The 21,871-nt window shown below is 47.7% G+C and overlaps 1 protein-coding gene across 5 annotated transcripts in view; it reads left to right on the forward strand.

Moving 5' to 3' along the window:
* The window catches only part of dlec1 (DLEC1 cilia and flagella associated protein), a 259,108-nt gene that overhangs the window by 70,083 nt on the left and 167,154 nt on the right, over window positions 1-21,871 (forward strand). For 4 of the 5 annotated variants that reach the window (XM_072508068.1, XM_072508072.1, XM_072508070.1 and 1 more), the window contains 4 exons: window positions 10,760-10,933; window positions 14,711-14,847; window positions 15,833-15,925; window positions 17,961-18,051. In XM_072508068.1, the coding sequence (XP_072364169.1) occupies window positions 10,760-10,933; window positions 14,711-14,847; window positions 15,833-15,925; window positions 17,961-18,051 (495 nt within the window). The remainder of the gene's footprint in view (window positions 1-10,759; window positions 10,934-14,710; window positions 14,848-15,832; window positions 15,926-17,960; window positions 18,052-21,871) is intronic. The other variant, XM_072508073.1, reaches the window with a different exon arrangement.

Here is a 21,871-nt window from a genome sequence, read left to right on the forward strand (position 1 = left end):
AGCCCACACCTCACCCTATCCCCGTAACCCAGTAACCCCAGCCAGACTTTTTTTGGACATTAAGGGCAATTTAGCATGGCCAATCCACCTAACCTACACATCTTTGGACTGTGGGAGGAAACCGGAGCACCCGGAGGAAACCCACGCAGACACGGGGAGAAATTGCAAACTCCGTACAGACAGTGACTTATAACCTGCCTACTGATGATTGGCTGGGGACTAATGACTATCCCACAATCCTATGGGAGTATGAACTTCCCCAATGAGGGGGGCGGAGAAACTCCTACTATAAATAAGCTGGCCAGTCCAGGAACCAGGAGGAAGGAGAAGGTAGCAAGGGAAGTTACTGCTACTGTTATGTATATATTGTTATAGTAAATAAACGTTATTATTTTGTATCCTTAAAACTCATGCTGGATTCTTCGGGGCCCTTACAAAATTGGCGACGAAGGTAAAAGTGAATAGCTGTCTACACTGCTGAAGCCACCACCCTGGATTTTTGTTGGATACAGGTTGGAAGTTGTTTTCTATTATACCATGCCTCTGTACAGACGTTTGGATGTTTTTGATGCTGCGCTGGAAAGCTGGAACCAGTACACACAACGGATGCGTTACTATTTCCGGGCAAACAATATCACTGAAAACGAGCGCCAGGTGGTCATATTGCTCACCGCCTGCGGGCCACATACGTTTGGGGTGATTAGGAGCCTTACGTACCCAGCTGCGCCGGACACCAAGACGTTTGACGAACTTGTGAATATAGTGGGGCAACACTTTAACCCAACCCCGTCCACGATAGTCCAGCGTTACCGGTTTAATACCGCTGAGAGGACCCCTGGAGAATCCCTTGCCGATTTTTTTATCCAGGCTACGCGGGATTGCGGAATACTGTGACTATGGTGAGACCTTGTCAGAAGTGTTACGCGATCGTTTGGTTTGCGGTATTAACAATGCGGCCACCCAGAGAAAGTTGTTAGCGGAGCCAACATTGACTTTTCAACAGGCAATACAAATAGTCTTGTCCCGAGAGAGCGCAGAGCGAGGAGTACAGGAGCTACAGGGAATGGAAGTGCATGCCTTGGGGCGCAACCCTTTCCGCCCAAAAACGTCCCCCCGCACTCCTACGGTACCTTGGGCGAGGTAACGACCAGTCCGACGCCAGTGGCCATCGGACATTCCTCCCCGAAGGGAGCCTTCTCCAGAGCCAATGGATGAGCAGCCATGTCCTTCTCAGACTTGTAGGCGCGACCCCGTCGCGGACGGCGGTCCTGGGGACGCCAGAGGCGTCGTCGTTCCAACCGAAACTGGGACCAGCCCAGGGGCCGTAACTGGGACCAGCCCAGAGGCCGTACCTTCCATGTGGATGAACCTGCGGCGACCACTCCTGAGGACGTGGAGACGGAGGACGACTGCCTGCAGCTGCATTGTGTGGCAGCTCCCCGTGTGGCCCCCATTAAGGTGACAGTACGGGTCAATGGCCACCCGCTGGAGATGGAGTTGGATACTGGCGCAGCGGTCTCCGTGATCGCCCAGAGGACATTCGACCGCATCAAGCAGGGTATACAGACCCTTACATTAACTGACTCACAGGCCAGGTTGGCCACCTACATGGGGGAACCACTGGACATTGCAGGAACTACAATGACCCCTGTTGTCTATGGACGCCAGGAGGGGCGTTTCCCACTTATCGTAGTGCGTGGCCATGGGCCCAGCCTGTTGGGTCGGGACTGGTTGCGCCATTTGCGGTTGCAATGGCAGCACATCCTCCAAACAGTTTCTGAAGGGTTGACTAAGGTGCTAGGACGATACCCAGATGTATTCCAGCGAAACTTGCAGGCGGACTCTCATTCACAAAATTAGGTATGAGTCGCGCCTACCTGCAGTTGGAGCTGGACCCTGCCTCCCGACCATATGTAACAATTAACACACACCGGGGCCTGTATGAATATACACGGTTGCCCTTTGGAGTATCCTCTGCCTGCGCAATTTTTCAACGTGTTATGGAGGGCATTTTGAGAGGTTTACCACGTGTGGCTGTCTACCTAGATGACGTGTTGATTACAGGGACGTCGGAGCAAGAGTATTTGGAAAATCTGGAGGCTGTCCTTAAACGCCTTTCGGAGGCTGGAGTCCGTTTACGTCACACAAAGTGCGTATTTCAGGCAAAAGAAGTAGTCTACCTAGGTTATCGGGTGGACCGCGAGGGTCTGCACCCCGTCGCAGAGAAGGTGCATGCAATTCAACATGCCCCCACCCCGACTGACACTTCGCATCTTCGTTCTTTTCTCGGTCTCGTAAACTATTACGGGAAGCTCCTCCCCAATCTGGCAACTACGCTGGCCCCCTTACACCTGCTGCTAAAGAAAAATCACACCTGGGTTTGGGGTCAGCCGCAAGAAACCGCTTTCCGGCGGGTAAAGCAACAATTGTCGTCGCCTGGGTTACTAACCCACTATGATCCGGGAAAGCCTTTGCTCGTCACATGTGATGCATCCCCGTATGGTATTGGGGCTGTCCTGTCCCACAAGATGGAGAACGGGGCCGAGCGACCGATAGCTTTCGCCTCCCGCACATTGACTGCAGCGGAGAAAAAGTACGCGCAGATCGAGAAGGAGGGCCTGGCAGTGGTTTTCGCGGTGAAACGCTTCCACCAGTATGTGTACGGCCGCCATTTCACTATCGTGACTGATCATAAGCCCCTGCTGGGACTCTTCAGAGAGGATAAGCCAATACCGCCCATTGCTTCTGCACGGATCCAGCGCTGGGCTTTGTTGCTTGCTGCATATGAGTATTCTCTGGAGCACAAACCAGGTACGCAGATAGCAAATGCCGACGCACTGAGCCGATTGCCTTTATCGACCGGTCCCATGTCGACCCCCGTGACCGGTGAGGTGGTCGCAACCCTAAATTTTATGGACACCTTGCCTGTCACGGCATCACAGATCCGTGAGTGGACCCAGACGGAGCCAGTCCTGTCAAAGGTTCGGCACATAGTCCTGTATGGTGGGCAGCATAGACAGCTCCCAGGCGAGTTGCGGGCATTTTCCTCCAAGCTGTCAGAGTTCAGCGTGGAAGACGGCATCCTCTTGTGGGGGGCGCGTGTGATTGTCCCGGAAAAAAGCCAGGAGCTGATATTATCAGACTTGCACAATGGGCATCTGGGCGTGACCAAGATGAAAATGTTGGCCCGGAGTTATGTCTGGTGGCCAGGCCTCGACACCGACATTGAGAAGGTGGCCCAAACCTGCTCCATTTGCCAGGAGCATCAGAAGCTTCCGCCGGCTGCGCCCCTACATCACTGGGAGTGGCCAGGGCGGCCTTGGGCACGCTTACATGCAGATTTCGCAGGCCCTTTTCAGGGATCCATGTTCCTTCTACTAATTGACGCCCAGTCCAAATGGCTGGAGGTGCATAAGATGCAGGGGACAACGTCCTGCGCAACAATTGAAAAAATGCGTTTATCATTTAGCACGCATGGCCTCCCCGAGGTGCTGGTCACGGATAATGGCACTCCATCCGCGAGTGAGGAGTTTGCTAGGTTTACAAAGATGAACGGCATCCGCCATATCCGCACTGCCCCTTACCACCCGGCTTCAAATGGGTTGGCAGAGCGTGCAGTGCAAACATTCAAAAGAGGCCTAAAGAAGCAGTCTTCCGGATCGATGGACACGAGACTGGCTTGGTTTTTGTTTACGTACAGGACCACCCCCCATGTGGTGACTGGGGTAGCTCCCGCAGAACTCCTAATGGGCCGGAGACTTCGCACCCGCCTTAGTATGGTCTTCCCGGACATTGGCGCAAAAGTACGCCGCACACAAGAACGGCATCGTCCGATTCGGCAGTTTGGGTCCGGTGACCCAGTATTCGTGCGGAATTTTGCTGGTGGTGCCCAATGGGTTCCTGGTGTAATCTTTCGCCAAACGGGCCCTATATCGTACCAAGTGCAAGCCCAGGGTCGTCTCCAGCGAAAACATGTAGACCACGCCTGGTCCAGAAGATCATCCCCGCAAAAGATTCCCCGCCCCCGGAGCTCAGTTCAACAGCGGCAAAGACCAGAAACAAGGGAAGGTAGTCCTCCAAATCTTCCACTGGTGCCTCACTCGAAGCCTGCGCAGGTCGTGACGGGACCGAATGGGGATAGAGACGCTGACATGACGGAGGCAGCAGACTCTGACTCCGAGATGGAGACACAGGATGAATCAGAGGGGGAATCCTCGGGTCCACAGGCCGTGGATGTACAACCGCGCCGTTCATCACGGAAGCGCCGGTCTCCGTCTCGTTATACGCCGCCTGATCCAGTACCGCGTGCAAATGGCATCCGGCCTGCGGCCAAACGAGTTCGACGCCTTCCTTCGCCAGGGCCTACGGTGGATTCCTTGGACTTTGGGGGGGAGGGATGTTATAACCTGCCTACTGACGATTGGCTGGGGACTAATGACTATCCCACAATCCTATGGGAGTATGAACTTCCCCAATGAGGGGGGCGGAGAAACTCCTACTATAAATAAGCTGGCCAGTCCAGGAACCAGGAGGAAGGAGAAGGTAGCAAGGGAAGTTACTGCTACTGTTATGTATATATTGTTATAGTAAATAAACGTTATTATTTTGTATCCTTAAAACTCATGCTGGATTCTTCGGGGCCCTTACAAAAGTGACCCAAGCTGGAATTGAACCTGTGACCCTGGAGCTGTGAAGCAACACTGCTAACCACTGTACTACCGTGCCCCCCATATGTGCTGGCTAGAAATGTTGTTTAATGTTCATAGCAAAGTGTGACAGGAAACTGTTACAGGAAGCAAGTGTGACATTGAAAGCAAGTGTATCCCATCTCATGTGACTTCAACTAGGGATAGCGAACAATAAATGCAGCCTTTCCATTAATCATCATAATCTTTATTGGTGTCACAAGTAGGCTTACATTAACACTGCAATGAAGTTACTGTGAAAAGCCCCTAGTTTGGAATAAAATTACATTAAAAAAAAAAGTTAATATCAGCTTTTTCATGTCAACTTTTCCATTGTAAATGCTTGTGTCCGTATTTAATATGAAAATGCCATTGTAAACATGTCAGACTTTACATATTCATCCACTGGGTGTCTTTGTTCTCAATATGTGATTAATCCTGTCTTTTTTATTTAAAAAAGCGCCTTCTCTCAATTTTTTTACCATCACTTGTGTCATTTAATCACTCCTGCCCTCCTCTACCCCATCCTATCACTTTTGTTTTTTCCTCTGCCTCCTTATTCCCCGACCTTGCACTTGTTAACACCTTCTCAGTTCTGCTGAAAGGTCAGCGACTTTACTTTTAACTCTGTTTCGCTCTCCACTAATGTTACCACACCTGCTGAGTTTTTGTAGCATTTTCTGTTAATATTAAAGATTTCCAGCATGTGTCATATTTTGTTCTTGCTCTCATTTTCAGAGGATTGGCTTATGAGGAGAGACTAAGTAGACTGGGACTATACCCATTGGAATTTAGAACCATGAAGGGGGATTTGATAGAAACGTATAAAATTATGAAGGGAATAGGTAAGATAGAAACAAGGAGGTTGTTTCCACTGGCAGGTGTAACTAGAACTAAGGGGCAAGCCTCAAAATAAGGGGGAGCAGATTTAGGACTGAGTTGAGGAGGAACTTCTTCACCCAAAGGGTCATGAATCTGTGAATTCCCTGCCCAGTGAAGCAGTCGAGGCTACCTCGTTAACTGTTTTTGAGACAAAGATAGATAGATTTTTGAACAGTAAAGGAATAAAGGGTTATGGTGAGCGGGCGGATAAGTGGAGTTGAGTCTACAAAAAGATCAGCCATGATCTGGCTCGAGGGGCCAGATGGCCTATTCCTGCTCCTAGTTCTTATGTTCTAATAAGCTTTGTTTTACAGAGGTATAACAGCTGTACATATTACAACAAGCCCTGCTGACAGAGGAAAGGCTGCTCTATGCATTATAGCACATTCTGTTTTACAGAGGCCTCTGATGCCTCAGTGAAGGAAAAAGAATGGTTAAATGTGTTCCTGTGCTTAACCTCTGTAAAACAAGTACTGTCATGTGGAAAGAATGCTTAGTTGTACGTTCTGATCATCATACTTCAAGATGTGCAGGAATGTAAAGAATATGAAATAAGAACACAATGCACAGGACATATCAGATGCTAAATATTTCTCTGCTAATAGGCTGAGACTTGTTGTTTACAAGCCTCAAAGGGTGCTATTTACTATAAACATAATAACGATAGACGCCGGGGCATCTTCCAGGCATGGGATAGCTGTCAGAGATACTTTTACACTCACCCTGGTTGCTTTAGAACCTGACTACAGGTAACCAAGTTCCACGTACAAGTGCTAATCTGATTTGAAGGAAGAATATTTGAGACTGTATGACTGGGGTGGCCATTCGTAGATCGTGATGGGCACAGTTTGCACTTTGATCAGATCTCTGGCAATATGGATACCTTAGTGCTTAAGATTAGATCAAATTGAATCCGAGACTCTCATACCTGGCAGCTGAAGCGGTTGATTTTTCCACTTCCTCGCTCAGAGGCGGGTTGGACCCCTACCTGAGATCAACTTACTCAGTGCAGGCTAGGCATCGAACCCGAGACCAGGTAGACTCTATACTCTGTAAACTTCTTTACGGCAGATGATAATAATTATAATCTTTATTAGTGTCACAAGTAGCACTGTGATTAACATTTACATTAACACTGCAATGAAGTTACTGTCAAAATCCTCTAGTCGCCTATTCGGGTACACTGAGGGAGAATTTAGAATCATAGAACTTACAGTGCAGAAGGATGCCATTCGGCCCATCGAGTCTGGCCCTTGGAAAGAGCACCCTACTTAAGCCCACACTTCCACCCTATCTCCGTGACCCAGTAACCCCACCTAACCTTTTTGGACACTAAGGGCAATTTAGCATGACTGATCCACCTAACCTGCACATCTTGGACTTCTGCCATGAAAACTGATGCAAAATAACTATTCAGTTCATAGAATCATAGAATTTACAGTGCAGAAGGAGGCCATTCGGCCCATCGAGTCTGCACCGGCTCCTGGAAAGAGCACCCTACCCAAGGTCAACACCTCCACCGTATCCCCATAACCCAGTAACCCCACCCAACACTAAGGGCAATTTTGGACACTAAGGGCAATTTAGCATGGCCAATCCACCTAACCCACACATCTTTGGACTGTGGGAGGAAACCGGAGCACCCGGAAGAAACCCACGCACACACGGGGAGGATGTGCAGACTCCGCACAGACAGTGACCCAAGCCGGAATCGAACCTGGGACCCTGGAGCTGTGAAGCAATTGTGCTATCCACATTGCTACCGTGCTGCCAGTTCCTCTGCCATTTCTTTGTTCCCTCTGACTACTGCTCCAGCCTCATTTTCCAGTGGGCCAATGTCTATTCTGCCCTCTCTCTTATCTTTTATATATTGAAAAAAACTCTTGCTATCTTTTTATATTACTAGCTAGCTTACACTCAATATTTCATCTTCTCCTCCCTTATTGCTTTATTAGTTGTCCTCTGCTCACTTTTAAAGGCTTCCCAATCCTCTGGCTTCCCACTAATTTGTGCCATCTTGTATGCTTTTTCTTTTTCTTTTATGATGTCCCTGACTTCCCTTGTCAGCCATGGATGCCTCGTCCTCCCCTTGATTCAGGGAGGTGGTCACATCACATGTTCAGACAGGTAGATGGGTGACCACCATGAGAGGCAGGCAGGTAAGGCAGGAGCCTCCTGTGGCTATTCCTCTCTCAAACAGGAATACCGTTTTGGATACTGTTGGGGGGATAGCCTCTCAGGGGAAGAAACCAGCAGCAGTCAGGCCTGTGGCACCACAACTGTTTCTGCTGTAGAGCAGGGTTGGGCTAAGTCCAAGCGAATGATAGTAGTAGGAGACTCAATAGTCATGGGCACAGAGGTTGAGGGGAGACCAGATAGAGGTCTACAAAATTATGAGAGCATAGACAGGGTGGACAGTCAGAGGCTTTTTCCAAGGGTGGAAATGTCAATTACAAGGGGGCACAGATTCAAGGTGAGAAGGGGAAAGTTTAAGGGAGATGTGCGGGATACGTTTTTCACGCAGAGAGTGGTGGGTGCCTGGAACGCGCTGCCAGAGGATGTGGTGGAAGCAGGCACGTTAGCAACATTTAAGAGGCATCTGGATGGGTACATGGATAGGTAGGAAATAGAGGGATACGGACCGAGTAAGGGCAGAACGTTTTTTTTTAAAGTTAGGGCATCATGATCGGCACAGGTTTGGAAGGCCGAAGGGCCTGTTCCAGTGCTGTCCTTTTCTTTTTCCTTTGTTCTTTGAGGCATTCACCCTCCGCAGCACCTCATACCACAGTCCCTCCTCCAGCTCCTCTTCCCACTTGACCGTAACCCCCTCCAGAGATGCCCTTCTAGAGATGCCCAATCCTCCAAAATCCTCCCATAAATCGCCGAGATGAACCCCCCCCCCCCTTCTCCAACCCATCACTGACAACATCTTCTCCAGCATAGGGGAGGGCGGTGCCACCGGAAAGGTCAGACAGACCTTTTTCTCAAATTCCCGTACCTGCATGTACCTAAAACTCTCCCCTCACGGCACCCCAAACTTCACCCCCAACTCCTCCAGACTCGCAAACCGCCCTTCTAGGAATTGATCCTTTATTTCCATCACCCCTCGCTCCTCCCATCCCTGATATCCCGCATCCATCCTCCCACGCTCAAACCCATGGTTCCCCCGAATCGGCATCAACTTCGACCCAGCCCCCAACTTAAATGCTGCCGAAGCTGCTTCGATATTTTCAGTGTGACCACTCCCAACGGACTCCCAGAAAACCTCCCCAGGGGCAAACGGAAGCAGCATTGGCACCAACGCCCGCAACCCTGGCCAGCCGAAATGGCAACCCCAACTTGTGATGAAATTGTTTAATGAGTACGTTTAGTAAGGTGTGGGCTGGATGCAGGATCAATACAAAGAAAACCATTGGATTGTTGTAATGAAAAGAAAACAGAGCCATATGGGCGCGAATAGTGGGGTGTTTCGCACCACCCGCAGTGCCGAGAACAACCCCGCTACCTAACAGTTTTATTTTGGCCTCTGCGGCACTTACCCCATTTCCTGCACTTAAGGGCAGGCATTGATGTACACTATAAACAGCAAGGGACCCAGCACCGATCCCAGCCGTACACCACTAGACACAGGCTCCCAGTCACAAAAACAACTTCCTTTGAATGTAATTTGCCAAATTGCCCTGGATTCCATAAGCCTTCTTTTTAAAAAGGTGTTGCAGAATTTTTCATAATAAAACAGTCGTAACAATAATAACAAAACAAACTAGAGTGAACATTAACATAGTGCAAAAAGAGAATATACAATAACAATTAAATAGACATTACCCCACGCGACTCAGTCTTCCCACACCATCCCAATGAAGCACCCCCCCCCCCCCCCCCACGGATTGCTGCTTAGAAAGTCGACGAACGGCTGCCACCTCCGAGAGAACCCTAGCGTAGACCCTCTTAAGGCAAACTTTATTTTCTCGAGGCTGAGAAACCCAGCCATGTCGTTAACCCAAATCTCTACACTCGGGGGCTTCGAGCCCCTCCACATTGATAAAATCCGTCTCCGGGCTACTAGGGAGGCAAAGGCCAAGACATCGGCCTCTTTTGCCCCCTGAACTCCCGGGTCTTCTGACACTCCAAAGATCGCTATCTCTGGACTCGGCACCACCCGTGTGTTTCCATCAGCCTTCTTGATGAGTCTCCCATACGGGGACCTTGTCAAAAGCTTTACTGAACTTAGTTTATTGACATTTTTCAGGAAAGGAAAGCTTCCAGCTCATCTAGACCGGCCTGTATGTAACTTCAGCACATGCTATATGCTTGACTGAACTGGATTAGCAAGCAACGCCACTCTAATTTATTCTTGTTGCCTGTGGCCTATTCATTTAAATGTGCAATACTCTTAAATTCTTTTTGCGGTTGTGTAATAAAGTTAAAGGGGCCTGCATGTTCTCAGCCTGCATGGGAACTTAGGTGTCGCTGTGTGTCCCGAGCAGCTTTGAGTGAACATTGCCAGCAAGCCACTTAGCTGTAATCAATTTAATAAAAGCCAAATACTGCGAATGCTGGAAATGTGAAAAAGAAACAGAAAACGCTGGACAAGCTCAGCAGATCTGGCAGGGTCTGCGGCGAGAGATAAACAGAGTTAACGTTTCGAGTCCGCATGACTCGAAAGAAGAGTCTGAAGAAGAGTCACACAGACTCGAACCGTTAACTCTGTTTCTCTCTCCACAGATGCTGCCAGACCTGCCAAGTCTTTCCAGCACTTTCTGTTTTTCATTATAGTTGTAATCAATTGCTCGACGAAGACCAAAGCCTTCAGGACAAGTATTAAATGGAGTAAGTAAGGAGAAACAGGCAGCTTGGAGACCAAGGAACACATATTGAAATAATTGGCAAAGAAACCAAGGTGGGAGATATGGAAAGTATTTTACAAAGAGTTATAATCTGCTGTTGTAACTTCCAGAAAGCAATTGAATCAATTTCCTAAGAGGGAAAAGGATTGAAGGACTATGAAGAAGAATTCAGAGAGTAGTACTAACGGGTAGCTCTTTCAGACAGCCAGCAGGAACACGATGGGCCCATTAGCTTCCTTTCCCTTGCTGTATCACTCTGATTAGCTTGTCCCTGGTGATGATAAATTATGGCAGAGCACCATTTTTTATTGCTTTCAATGTTTCCCACTCTGTTTCACCAAACAGGTAAATTTCCAGGAGAGGGAGGAATTGTCGCTCCAGGGATGAGCTGCCAGTACACCGTCCGATTTGCTCCTGATTCTCCAGCTGAATACAAGGATTTTCTAATTGTGGAGACACAGACGCCATATCCACTTGTAGTCCCCATTGAAGCCAGGAGACCTCCTCCTATATTAACCTGTGCGTAATTGACTTTCGTCTGGGGGGTGGGGAGGGGGGGGTTGTTGTGTCTGTATGTGTGTGTGTGTCTTCACTGTCAACAAAAACGAAAGAATCTTGTGGGTGAAGATCTCCTATAAAATCTCTGAAAAAGCAGCCCAAGTTGTTGTTGCAGTAGACAAGTGGGATAACCTTGGTGGAAATCCCCCTTTCACTTCACAAGCAAGGCAGCTTGTTGTTGTTTTAACAATCCTGCCTTTTGTCCCTTCCTCCTTCTTGCTTCTCCCATGTCAATCATGACCAAGAGCATGGACAGGCTTACTGCTCTCCATCCTTCTTCCAGTAAGTTGCTTCATCCAGGATCCAAGCATAGTGAAATGCTTCAACGTTCTTTGGCACAATTATATTTGTTTTGAAGGCTGATGTCTTCCACTCTGTAGATTAGGTTGACAACGTATCCTGTTAATGCCACCACGTAAGTACAAATGAGATGAACTGGTATTTCTAAGTGTATTGTTTGACAGAGGAATGCTGGTCAACTCACTAGGACTACTATGCTCAGTGTTATGCAATTGTGTAATTTGAATAATGTCCACTTGGACTGAGGTCTAACACCTCAACTGAAGACTGCTAATACAGCAATCCCTCTGTGCTACACTGGAGTGTCAAGACAGATCAAGTTCACAGCCACTGAGCCTGTGCTACCAGATGAGTCATAGAGCTTTACAGTGCGGAGAGAGCCCATTGTATCTGCGCAGCCATCAATCCCATTTTCCAGTACTTGGTCCGTAGACTTGACTGCTATGGCATTTCAAGTGCTCAACTAAATACTTCTTAAGTGTTGTGAGGGTTCCCTCCTCTACCATCCTTTCAGTCAATGAGTTCCAGGTTCCCACCATCCTCTGGGTTAAAAGGTTTTTCCTCATCCCCCCCTAAATCTCCTGCCCCTTAACCAAAATCTATGCCCCCCTGGTTATTTTTATTAAATTTAAAAAATAAATTTAGAGTACACAATTCATTTTTTCCAATTAAGAGACAATTTAGTGTGTTCAATCCACCTACCCTGTACACCTTTGGGTTGTGGGGGCGAAACCCACGCAAACACGGGGAGAATGTGCAAACTCCACACGGACAGTGAACCAGAGCCGGGATCGAACCTAGGACCTGGGCGCCGTGAGGCAGCAATGCTAACCACTGCGCCACCGTGCTGCCCGCCCCCTGATTATTGACCCCTCCACTAAGAGGAAAGATATCTTCCTATCCAACCTATTTCTGTCACTCCTAATTTTATACACCTCAATCAGGTCCCCCCTCAGCCTTCTCTGCTCCAGGGGAAACAACCCCAGCCTAACCAGTTTCTCTTGATAGCTGCAACACTCCACCCCAGGCAACAGCCTGGTGAACTTCCTGTGAGCTGAGCTGCACTAGTGATGGTCATAAATTATCTGTCAGGAGATGCAGGAGATCAGTCACTGGAATTATGCCCTGTCCAATCCTCCCTCCTTCCCTGTGGAGACTCACCCAGCTTTGTTCAGCTCTGCTCCACAGTGGAATATCTGAGGGAGTTCTAACTTCCATGTAAATTCAGCAGTACCAAATTTGCTGGCACATTTTTAGAAGTGTTTCTTTGTCTCTCCTCCAGCTCCACAGCCCTGCATGATGTCTGTGCCCCTCTATTTCTGGCTTGAACGTCCCTGATTTTAATTGCTTCATCATCAATTGCTGTGCTTCAGCAGGCCCTAACCTCTGGAATTCTCTCTAAATCCCTCTGCTTGTCTACCTTTCTTTTATCCTTTGAAATGGTCCTTAAAACTGACCAAACTTTTGGCCATCTTCCCTAATAAAGTCTTATATGGCCTGGTGTCAAATTTTACTTGATAACCTGCCTGTGAAGTTCCTTGGGGTGTTTTAGAAGGGTAAAGATACTGTATAAATACAGGTTGTTGTCATTTTTGTTTGTGGTGGTATTCTTACCTCGGAGAGTGAAGGATTCAGGCCCCACTCCAGAAAGCTGCAGCTAAAACCTACCCTCCTTAATTGGCCAATTCTGGGTAAATCACAATTGGGTGACTTCTCCACACAGTGCGGACCCCTGGCTCCTATTTGACCCGAACTGCAGGGTCCTGAAACCTTGCCCATGATAGAACCTTAGTTAGGCCACACTTGGAGTATAGTGTTCAATTCTGGTCGCCACACTACCAGAAGGATGTGAAGGCTTTGGAGAGGGTGCAGAAGAGATTTACCAGGATGTTGCCTGATATGGACGTCATTAGCTATGAGGAGCGATTGAAAAAACTCGGTTTGTTCTCACTGGAACGACGGAGGTTGAGGGACGACTGATAGAGGTGTACATAATTATGAGGGGCATAGACAGAATGGATAGTCAGAGGCTTTTCCCCAGGGTAGAGGGGTCAATTCTAGGGTGCATAGGTTTAAGGTACGAGGGGCAAGGTTTAGAGGAGATGTACGAGGCAAGTTTTTTTACACAGAGGGTAGTGGGTGCCTGGAACTCGCTGCCGGAGGAGGTGGTGGAAGCAGGGACGATAGTGACATTTAAAGGGCACATGAATAGGTTGCGAATAGAGGGATACGGACCCAGTAAGTGCAGAAGATTATAGTTTAGTCGGGCAGCATGGTCGGCAAGGGCTTGGCGGGCCGTAGGGCCTGTTCCTGTGCTGTACTTTTATTTGTTCTTTGATGTCCAAATGTTGGCATTGACATCCAGCAGGGATGCTGTCTCTGGGCAAGGCTCAGTCTGACTCTGCATTAGCAGGGTCGGTTTTCATCCACACTCCAGTAGCAGACACTACAATGCCACCTCTGAATACTGGATTGACGTCCAGCACGGATACATCCATTCACTCGATGTGAGTGGCTGACCTTCATCATAAGGAGTAATTGGGGCTTTTCAGCCTTGGTTGGAGTACATCTAGCAGAAGGTACCCTGAAGTTAAAATCCATTGGGATGGCAACAGGAAACAGTCAGCTACTCTTCCCTAGTAACTGGCTGGAAAACCTCACTTGAACCCTGGAGCAGAACACCATGAACAGACTGATGTTTTGCATGGTAAATTTACGTGTCAAATAAGCTTGCTATAAAGGTGATTTTGCTCAGTGTTATACAAATAGCATTCATTGTATCTGTCCTGCAGCACTGCACCTACTCTATTCTAGCCATGGGGCGACCCGGTGGCATAGTGGTTAGCACTGCTGCCCCACAGCATCAGGGACCCCGGTACAATTCTGGCCTTGGGTCACTGTCTGTGCGGAGTCTGCACGTTCTCCCCATGTCTGCGTGGGTTTCCTCCTGGTGCTCCCGTTTCCTCCCGCAGTCCAAAGATGTGCAGGTTAGGTGAATTGACCATGCTGAATTGCCCCTTAGTGTCCTAAGGTTAGGCGGGGATAGGGAGTGGAAGTGGACCTAGGCAGGGTGCTCTTTCGGAGGGTCGGTGCAGACTCGATGGGCCGAATGGCCTCTTTCTGCACTGTAGGGAATCCATGGCTGAACACTTGGGGTTAAGTTCCTCCTTCATTTCAAAAAAATTCTCTATTCTAGCTACAAAACAGTCGCAGATTTTCAGAATTGTTAAATGTAATTGGAACACTTTTGGAAGTTTCTAAGAAATGGTATGAACACAAGGGAAAGAGGAACGAGGATTTAGTGCAGTCAAAAAAACACCTTTTTAATCATGTACACAAAAAGTGATAAATATTGAAAAGCTACCAAGAGTTTTGAATTTTGTCATACGGTGAATGAATGTAAAGAGTAAATTGCTGTTCCCTGCCTGTGCCCCACAGTACCTGGCACTTTAGACTGTGGCTACTGCTTGGTGGGCGGAGTGAAGATTACAGAATTCCTGTGCAGAAACGATGGATACAACTCTGGCTGTTTCTGCGTGATGCCGAAGAAAATGTGGCCGACTACAAATTTCAGGGTGAGAATTCTGTATGGTCTCAGTGAACCAGGAGCTTGGAATCACAGGATGGGGGCATAGGAAGTTAGGCACACACTGCTGGGCTTTGTTTCATGAATAATCTGTAGGACCTCTGCCCTGTTGAGGGAAAAAGTCCTTGCAAAGGCAAGTAACTGAAACACTTGGTATTTTGTAGACTCTGTCCCCAGACTCCCTTTTTGTGCCTTCTCACAGCCTCTAGTAAAGTAAAGTCACCACAGTCCCAGGTGACCATAGGCTGCTTTCCTCTTTGAGGGGGGAGAGCTGACGGGTGGTGATTTAACCTGAGGATTACCACACCTCCTGCGAGGGGCAAGGTTGAGAAGAACCTCAGCTGGTATAGGAATTGAACCCATGCTCTGAGCCACCCTTGCCAGAGGGAGTGCCAGGTGCCACCCTGACCTGTCCCTGACCACCCGAACGTCTCTAATGGCCAGGTGCCATTACAACTGTTCCATGTTTCTGGAAACCAGTACTAAACGGTGGCCTGGCAAGATCTCCCACGTGCGGCCATTAAGCCCCATCTGCCAGGAGAATCATACAAACGCATATTTAAATAAATACGCAGCTCTGGATCAGACTCAGAGACACAGGATCCAGATTGTGACCTGTTGGAGCGAAATTCATGGTCGGCAACAGCCTTTACAAAAGATTTTTTTTTTTAAATAAAAATTTAGAGTTTACAATTAATTTTTTCCAATTTAGGGGGAATTTAGCGTGGCCAATCCAGCGTGGCCAATCCACCTAGCCTGCACATCTTTGGTTTGTGGGGGCGAAACCCATGCAAGCACGGGGAGAATGTGCAAACTCCACATGGACAGTGACCCAGAACCGGAATCGAACCTGGGACCTCGGCGCCGTGAGGCAGCAGGGCTAACCCACTGCGCCACCGTGCTGCCCAATCTTTACAAAAATTAAAAGAAATTATTGCTTGATTTGACTAATGTCTTTTCTTTCTATTCCGTAGAGTGTGGCAGCTGCTGGCTTTCTGGACGTAACTCCTTTTGCAATCAGACCTGCTGTGTTTGAGCTGAATCCAGGCCAGGCCCTGATCCTGGAGGTCAGTGAATAAAATCTCTTTCATAAGTTCATAAGATATTGGAGCAGAATTAAGCCATTCGGCCTATCGAGTCTGCTCTGCCATTCTATCATGGCCGATATGTCCCTCATTTGCTCCCAACAATGTCAAAGACCAAGAGCTGAATTGCAAAATCAGCCAGACCATCTCCTTCCTAGAACACATGACCTATGTGCAGGAGTAGGCAATTTAGCCTCCGCAGCCTAAACACCTTCAATGTGATTGTGGCTGATTCCATCCTGGCCTCAACTCCACCGTCCTCCCCGTTCTCCATAACCCTTCAACCCATTGCCAATTTAAAATCTGTCTAACTCCTCCTTAAATTTACTCACTGTCGCTGCATCCACCGCATTCTGGGTAGTGAATTCTACAGATTCACAACCTTCTGGGAGAAATAGTTTTTCCTCAACTCTGTTTTCAATTTGCTACCTCTTATTCTAAGATTATGACCTCTTGTTTTAGAGCTCTGACCCATATTAGTGAAGCTGATTAAATTACAGACATTTAAAGTGGCATGTGAATATTTTACCAACAAAAGCATTCAGGAAAGGGCAGATAAAGGGAATTAAAGTAGATATCTGTGATGTGCTGCCAATACCAGTAAAGACAGAATGAGCAAAACAGGCTTGTTAAATATCGGACTGGCACAATTAGCATCACCGAGGCCGTGGGGGATTTCACATCTCATTGGATTTCTGGGCGGCCGGTTCCGGCCAAGATGGGCCGGCTTGGGAAAGGTGGGGTCAAGGGTGGCTCAGAGCAGGGAAATAGATTGGCGAGAAAAGTGCTGAACCGATTACTACTCCAGTCCGACACCACGCCAGCGCAGCCCTTAGCCAAATCCTCCAGGTAAGTTGGTTCTTTTAAATTATACTCAATTAAAAGTTGATGCCTGGCACATTCTACAAATGCTCTATTTTTGGACAGTTGGATTTGAGACACTATGCTTGTATCTCGTTATGTGACTCATTGTCAAAACCTGTTTATAGAATCATAGAATTTACAGTGCAGAAGGAGGCCATTCGGCCCATCGCTTCTGCACCGGCTCTTGGAAAGAGCACCCTACCCAAGGTCAACACTCCACCCTATCCCCATAACCCAGTAACCCCACCCAACACTAAGGGCAATTTTGGACACTAAGGGCAATTTATCATGGCCAATCCACCTAACCTGCACATCTTTGGACTGTGGGAGGAAACCGGAGCACCCGGAGGAAACCCACGCACACACGGGGAGAACGTGCAGACTCCGCACAGACAGTGACCCAAGCCGGAATCGAACCCGGGTCCCTGGAGCTGTGAAGCAATTGTGCTATCCACTATGCTACCGTGCTGCCCCTTTGATAGTGGCTTCTGTGAAACATCTTGGAATGTTTATAATACGTTGGATACATAATTGCAAGCTGTTGTACGACTGAGAATGCAACAAGTAACTCAGCCCACAATATCCCATTTTGTTTTGTCTTATGTGCCTTAATCTAATGGGTGGCACAGTGGGTAGTACTGCTGCATCATAGCGCCAGAGACCCTAGGTCAATTCCAGCCTTGGGTAGCTGTCTGTAGGTCATAGATCAGAGAATCCCTTCAATGCAGAAGGAGGCTATTTGAGCCATCGAGTCTGCACCAGACCTCTGAAAGAGCACGCCACCTAGGCCCAATCCCCCATAACCCCACCTATCCTTTTAGACATTAAGGGGCAATTTAGCATGACCAATCCATCTAACCGGCACATTTTTGGACTGTGGGAGGAAACCGGAGCAGCCAGAGGAAACCCACGCAGACACAGCGGGGGGGGGGGGAGAATGCACAATCACCCAAGGTTGCAATTAAACTCCGGTCCCTGGTGCTCTGAGGCAGCAGTGCTAACCACTGTGCCACCTGGACGGCCCAAAGATTCTCTTGTTGAAAGTTGCACTTTCTCCCTGTGTCAATATGGGCTTTTATCGCACTTATTTTTGGGGGAGAGTTTTGTAAATATATTTTGATAATATGATGTATCTACATTTCTGAATTCATAGGTTGCCTTCCTCCCACCATCTTCAGAATCCTTCTCCCAAACTGTTACCATGGTGTGTGACAACTGTCAAGTGAAAGACTTTGTACTAACAGGTAACAAGCTGAAGATCCAGCAGAGATGGGATCTGTAATATACTTGCATACGTGCCAGCCTCCAAATCCAACCTGTTATACACTAGCCAGTATCTTCAAATAGTAGGAGGAGGGTCAGTTTTTAATATGTATCATTTGGATTTGAAGTGTCAACATTGCCATTTGATGCATTTAGTACCATTAAGTGTCAGTATTACTCGTGCACTACATTGTGTAAAATGTGTGGAAGAAGTGGATTAGATTGTATATCTTTGGGAGAAGTGTTGGATTGTGCTCAGTCAAAGCAAGAGTGGATTAGATTGTGCATGGTTTATGGAAAAGGGGATTATATTGTACACGGTCTTTGGCAGAGTGGTTAGAAAGTATGCAGCCTATGGCGGAGTGGATGAGATGGTACATGGTCTATGAAACAGTGTGTTAGAATGTGCATGGTCTATGGAAGAGTGTGTTAGATTGTACACTGCCTATGGCAGAGTGGGTTAGATTGTATGCAGTCTAAGGAAGCGTGGTTACATTGTACACGGTCTACAGAAAAATGTGTTAGAATGTGCACATTAGATTGTATGATATCTATGGAAGAGAGCGTGGGACTGTACACGGTCCATGGAGGAGTGGGTTAGATTGTACACGGCCTATGGAAGAGTGGGTTCAATTGTACACGGTCTATGGAAGAGTGGGTTCGATTGTACACTGTCGATAGAGGAGTGGGTTAGATTGTACACTGTCGATAGAGGAGTGGGTTAGATTGTACACTGTCGTTAGAGGAGTGGGTTAGATTGTACACTGTCGATAGGGGAGTGGGTTAGATTGTACACTGTCGATAGGGGAGTGGTTTAGATTGTACACTGTCGATAGAGGAGTGGGTTAGATTGTACACTGTCGATACGAGAGTGGGTTAGATTGTACACTGTCGATAGAGGAGTGGGCTACATTGTACACTGTCGATAGAGGAGTGGATTAGATTGTACACGGTCTCTGGAAGAGTGGGTGAGATTGTACACTGTCGAAAGCGGTGTGGCTTAGTTTGTACACGGTCTATGGGAGAGTGGGTTAGTTTGTACACGGTCTATGGGAGAGTGGGTTAGATTGTACACTGTCGATAGAGGAGTGGGTTAGATTGTACACTGTCGATAGGGGAGTGGGTTAGATTGTACACTGTCGATAGAGGAGTGGGTTAGATTGTACACTGTCGTTAGAGGAGTGGGTTAGATTGTACACTGTCGATAGAGGAGTGGGTTAGATTGTACACTGTCGATAGAGGAGTGGGTTAGATTGTACACTGTCGTTAGAGGAGTGGGTTAGATTGTACACTGTCGATAGGGGAGTGGGTTAGATTGTACACTGTCGAGAGGGGAGTGGGTTAGATTGTACACTGTCGATAGAAGAGTGGGTTAGATTGTACACTGTCAATAGAGGAGTGGGTTAGATTGTACACTGTCGATTAGGGAGTGGATTCGATTGTACACTGTCGATAGAGGAGTGGGTTAGATTGTACACTGTCGATAGAGGAGTGGGTTAGATTGTACACTGTCGATAGAGGAGTGGGTTAGATTGTACACTGTCAATAGAGGAGTGGGTTAGATTGTACACTGTCGATAGGGGAGTGGGTTAGATTGTACACTGTCGTTAGAGGAGTGGGTTAGATTGTACACTGTCGATAGAGGAGTGGGTTAGATTGTACACTGTCGATAGGGGAGTGGGTTAGATTGTACACTGTCGATAGGGGAGTGGGTTAGATTGTACACTGTCGATAGAGGAGTGGATTAGATTGTACACTGTCGATAGGGGATTGGGTTAGATTGTACACTGCCGATAGAGGAGTGGGCTACATTGTACACTGTCGATAAGGGAGTGGGTTAGATTGTACACTGTCGATAAGGGAGTGGGTTAGTTTGTACAATGTCGATAGTGGAGTGGGTTAGATTGTACACTGTTGATAGAGGAGTGGGTTAGATTGTACACCGTCTATGGAAGAGTGGGTTAGATTGTACACTGTCGATAGGGGAGTGGGTTAGATTGTACACTGTCGAAAAGGGAGTGGGTTAGATTGTACACTGTCGAGAGAGGAGTGGGTTAGATTGTACACTGTCAATAGGGGAGTGGGTTAGATCGTACACTGTCGATAGGGGAGTGGGTTAGATTGTACACTGTCGATAGAGGAGTGGATTAGATTGTACACTGTCGATAGGGGAGTGGGTTAGATTGTACACTGTCGATAGAGGAGTGGGCTACATTGTGCACTGTCGATAGAGGAGTGGATTAGATTGTACACGGTCTCTGGAAGAGTGGGTGAGATTGTACACTGTCGAAAGCGGTGTGGCTTAGTTTGTACACGGTCTATGGGAGAGTGGGTTCAATTGTACACGGTCTATGGAAGAGTGGGTTCGATTGTACACTGTCGATAGAGGAGTGGGTTAGATTGTACACTGTCGATAGAGGAGTGGGTTAGATTGTACACTGTCGTTAGAGGAGTGGGTTAGATTGTACACTGTCGATAGGGGAGTGGGTTAGATTGTACACTGTCGATAGGGGAGTGGGTTAGATTGTACACTGTCGATAGAGGAGTGGATTAGATTGTACACTGTTGATAGGGGAGTGGGTTAGATTGTACACTGTCGATAGAGGAGTGGGCTACATTGTACACTGTCGACAGAGGAGTGGATTAGATTGTACACGGTCTCTGGAAGAGTGGGTGAGATTGTACACTGTCGAAAGCGGTGTGGCTTAGTTTGTACACGGTCATTGGGAGAGTGGGTTAGTTTGTACACGGTCTATGGGAGAGTGGGTTAGATTGTACACTGTCGATAGAGGAGTGGGTTACATTGTACACTGTCGATAGGGGAGTGGGTTAGATTGTACACTGTCGATAGAGGAGTGGGTTAGATTGTACACTGTCGTTAGAGGAGTGGGTTAGATTGTACACTGTCGTTAGAGGAGTGGGTTAGATTGTACACTGTCGATAGGGGAGTGGGTTAGATTGTACACTGTCGAGAGGGGAGTGGGTTAGATTGTACACTGTCGATAGAAGAGTGGGTTAGATTGTACACTGTCAATAGAGGAGTGGGTTAGATTGTACACTGTCGTTAGAGGAGAGGGTTAGATTGTACACTGTCGATAGGGGAGTGGATTCGATTGTACACTGTCGTTAGAGGAGTGGGTTAGATTGTACACTGTCGATAGGGGAGTGGGTTAGATTGTACACTGTCGAGAGGGGAGTGGGTTAGATTGTACACTGTCGATAGAAGAGTGGGTTAGATTGTACACTGTCAATAGAGGAGTGGGTTAGATTGTACACTGTCGATAGGGGAGTGGATTCGATTGTACACTGTCGATAGAGGAGTGGGTTAGATTGTACACTGTCGTTAGAGGAGTGGGTTAGATTGTACACTGTCGATAGGGGAGTGGGTTAAATTGTACACTGTCGATAGGGGAGTGGGTTAGATTGTACACTGTCGATAGAAGAGTGGGTTAGATTGTACACTGTCAATAGAGGAGTGGGTTAGATTGTACACTGTCGATAGGGGAGTGGATTCGATTGTACACTGTCGATAGAGGAGTGGGTTAGATTGTACACTGTCGATAGGGGATTGGGTTAGATTGTACACTGTCGATAGAGGAGTGGGTTAGATTGTACACTGTCGATAGAGGAGTGGGTTAGATTGTACACTGTCGTTAGAGGAGTGGGTTAGATTGTACACTGTCGATAGGGGAGTGGGTTAGATTGTACACTGTCGATAGGGGAGTGGGTTAGATTGTACACTGTCGATAGGGGAGTGGGTTAGATTGTACACTGTCGATAGAGGAGTGCGTTAGATTGTAC

The sequence above is a fragment of the Scyliorhinus torazame genome, chromosome 6 (assembly GCF_047496885.1).
Source record: "Scyliorhinus torazame isolate Kashiwa2021f chromosome 6, sScyTor2.1, whole genome shotgun sequence".
NCBI lineage: Eukaryota > Metazoa > Chordata > Chondrichthyes > Carcharhiniformes > Scyliorhinidae > Scyliorhinus > Scyliorhinus torazame.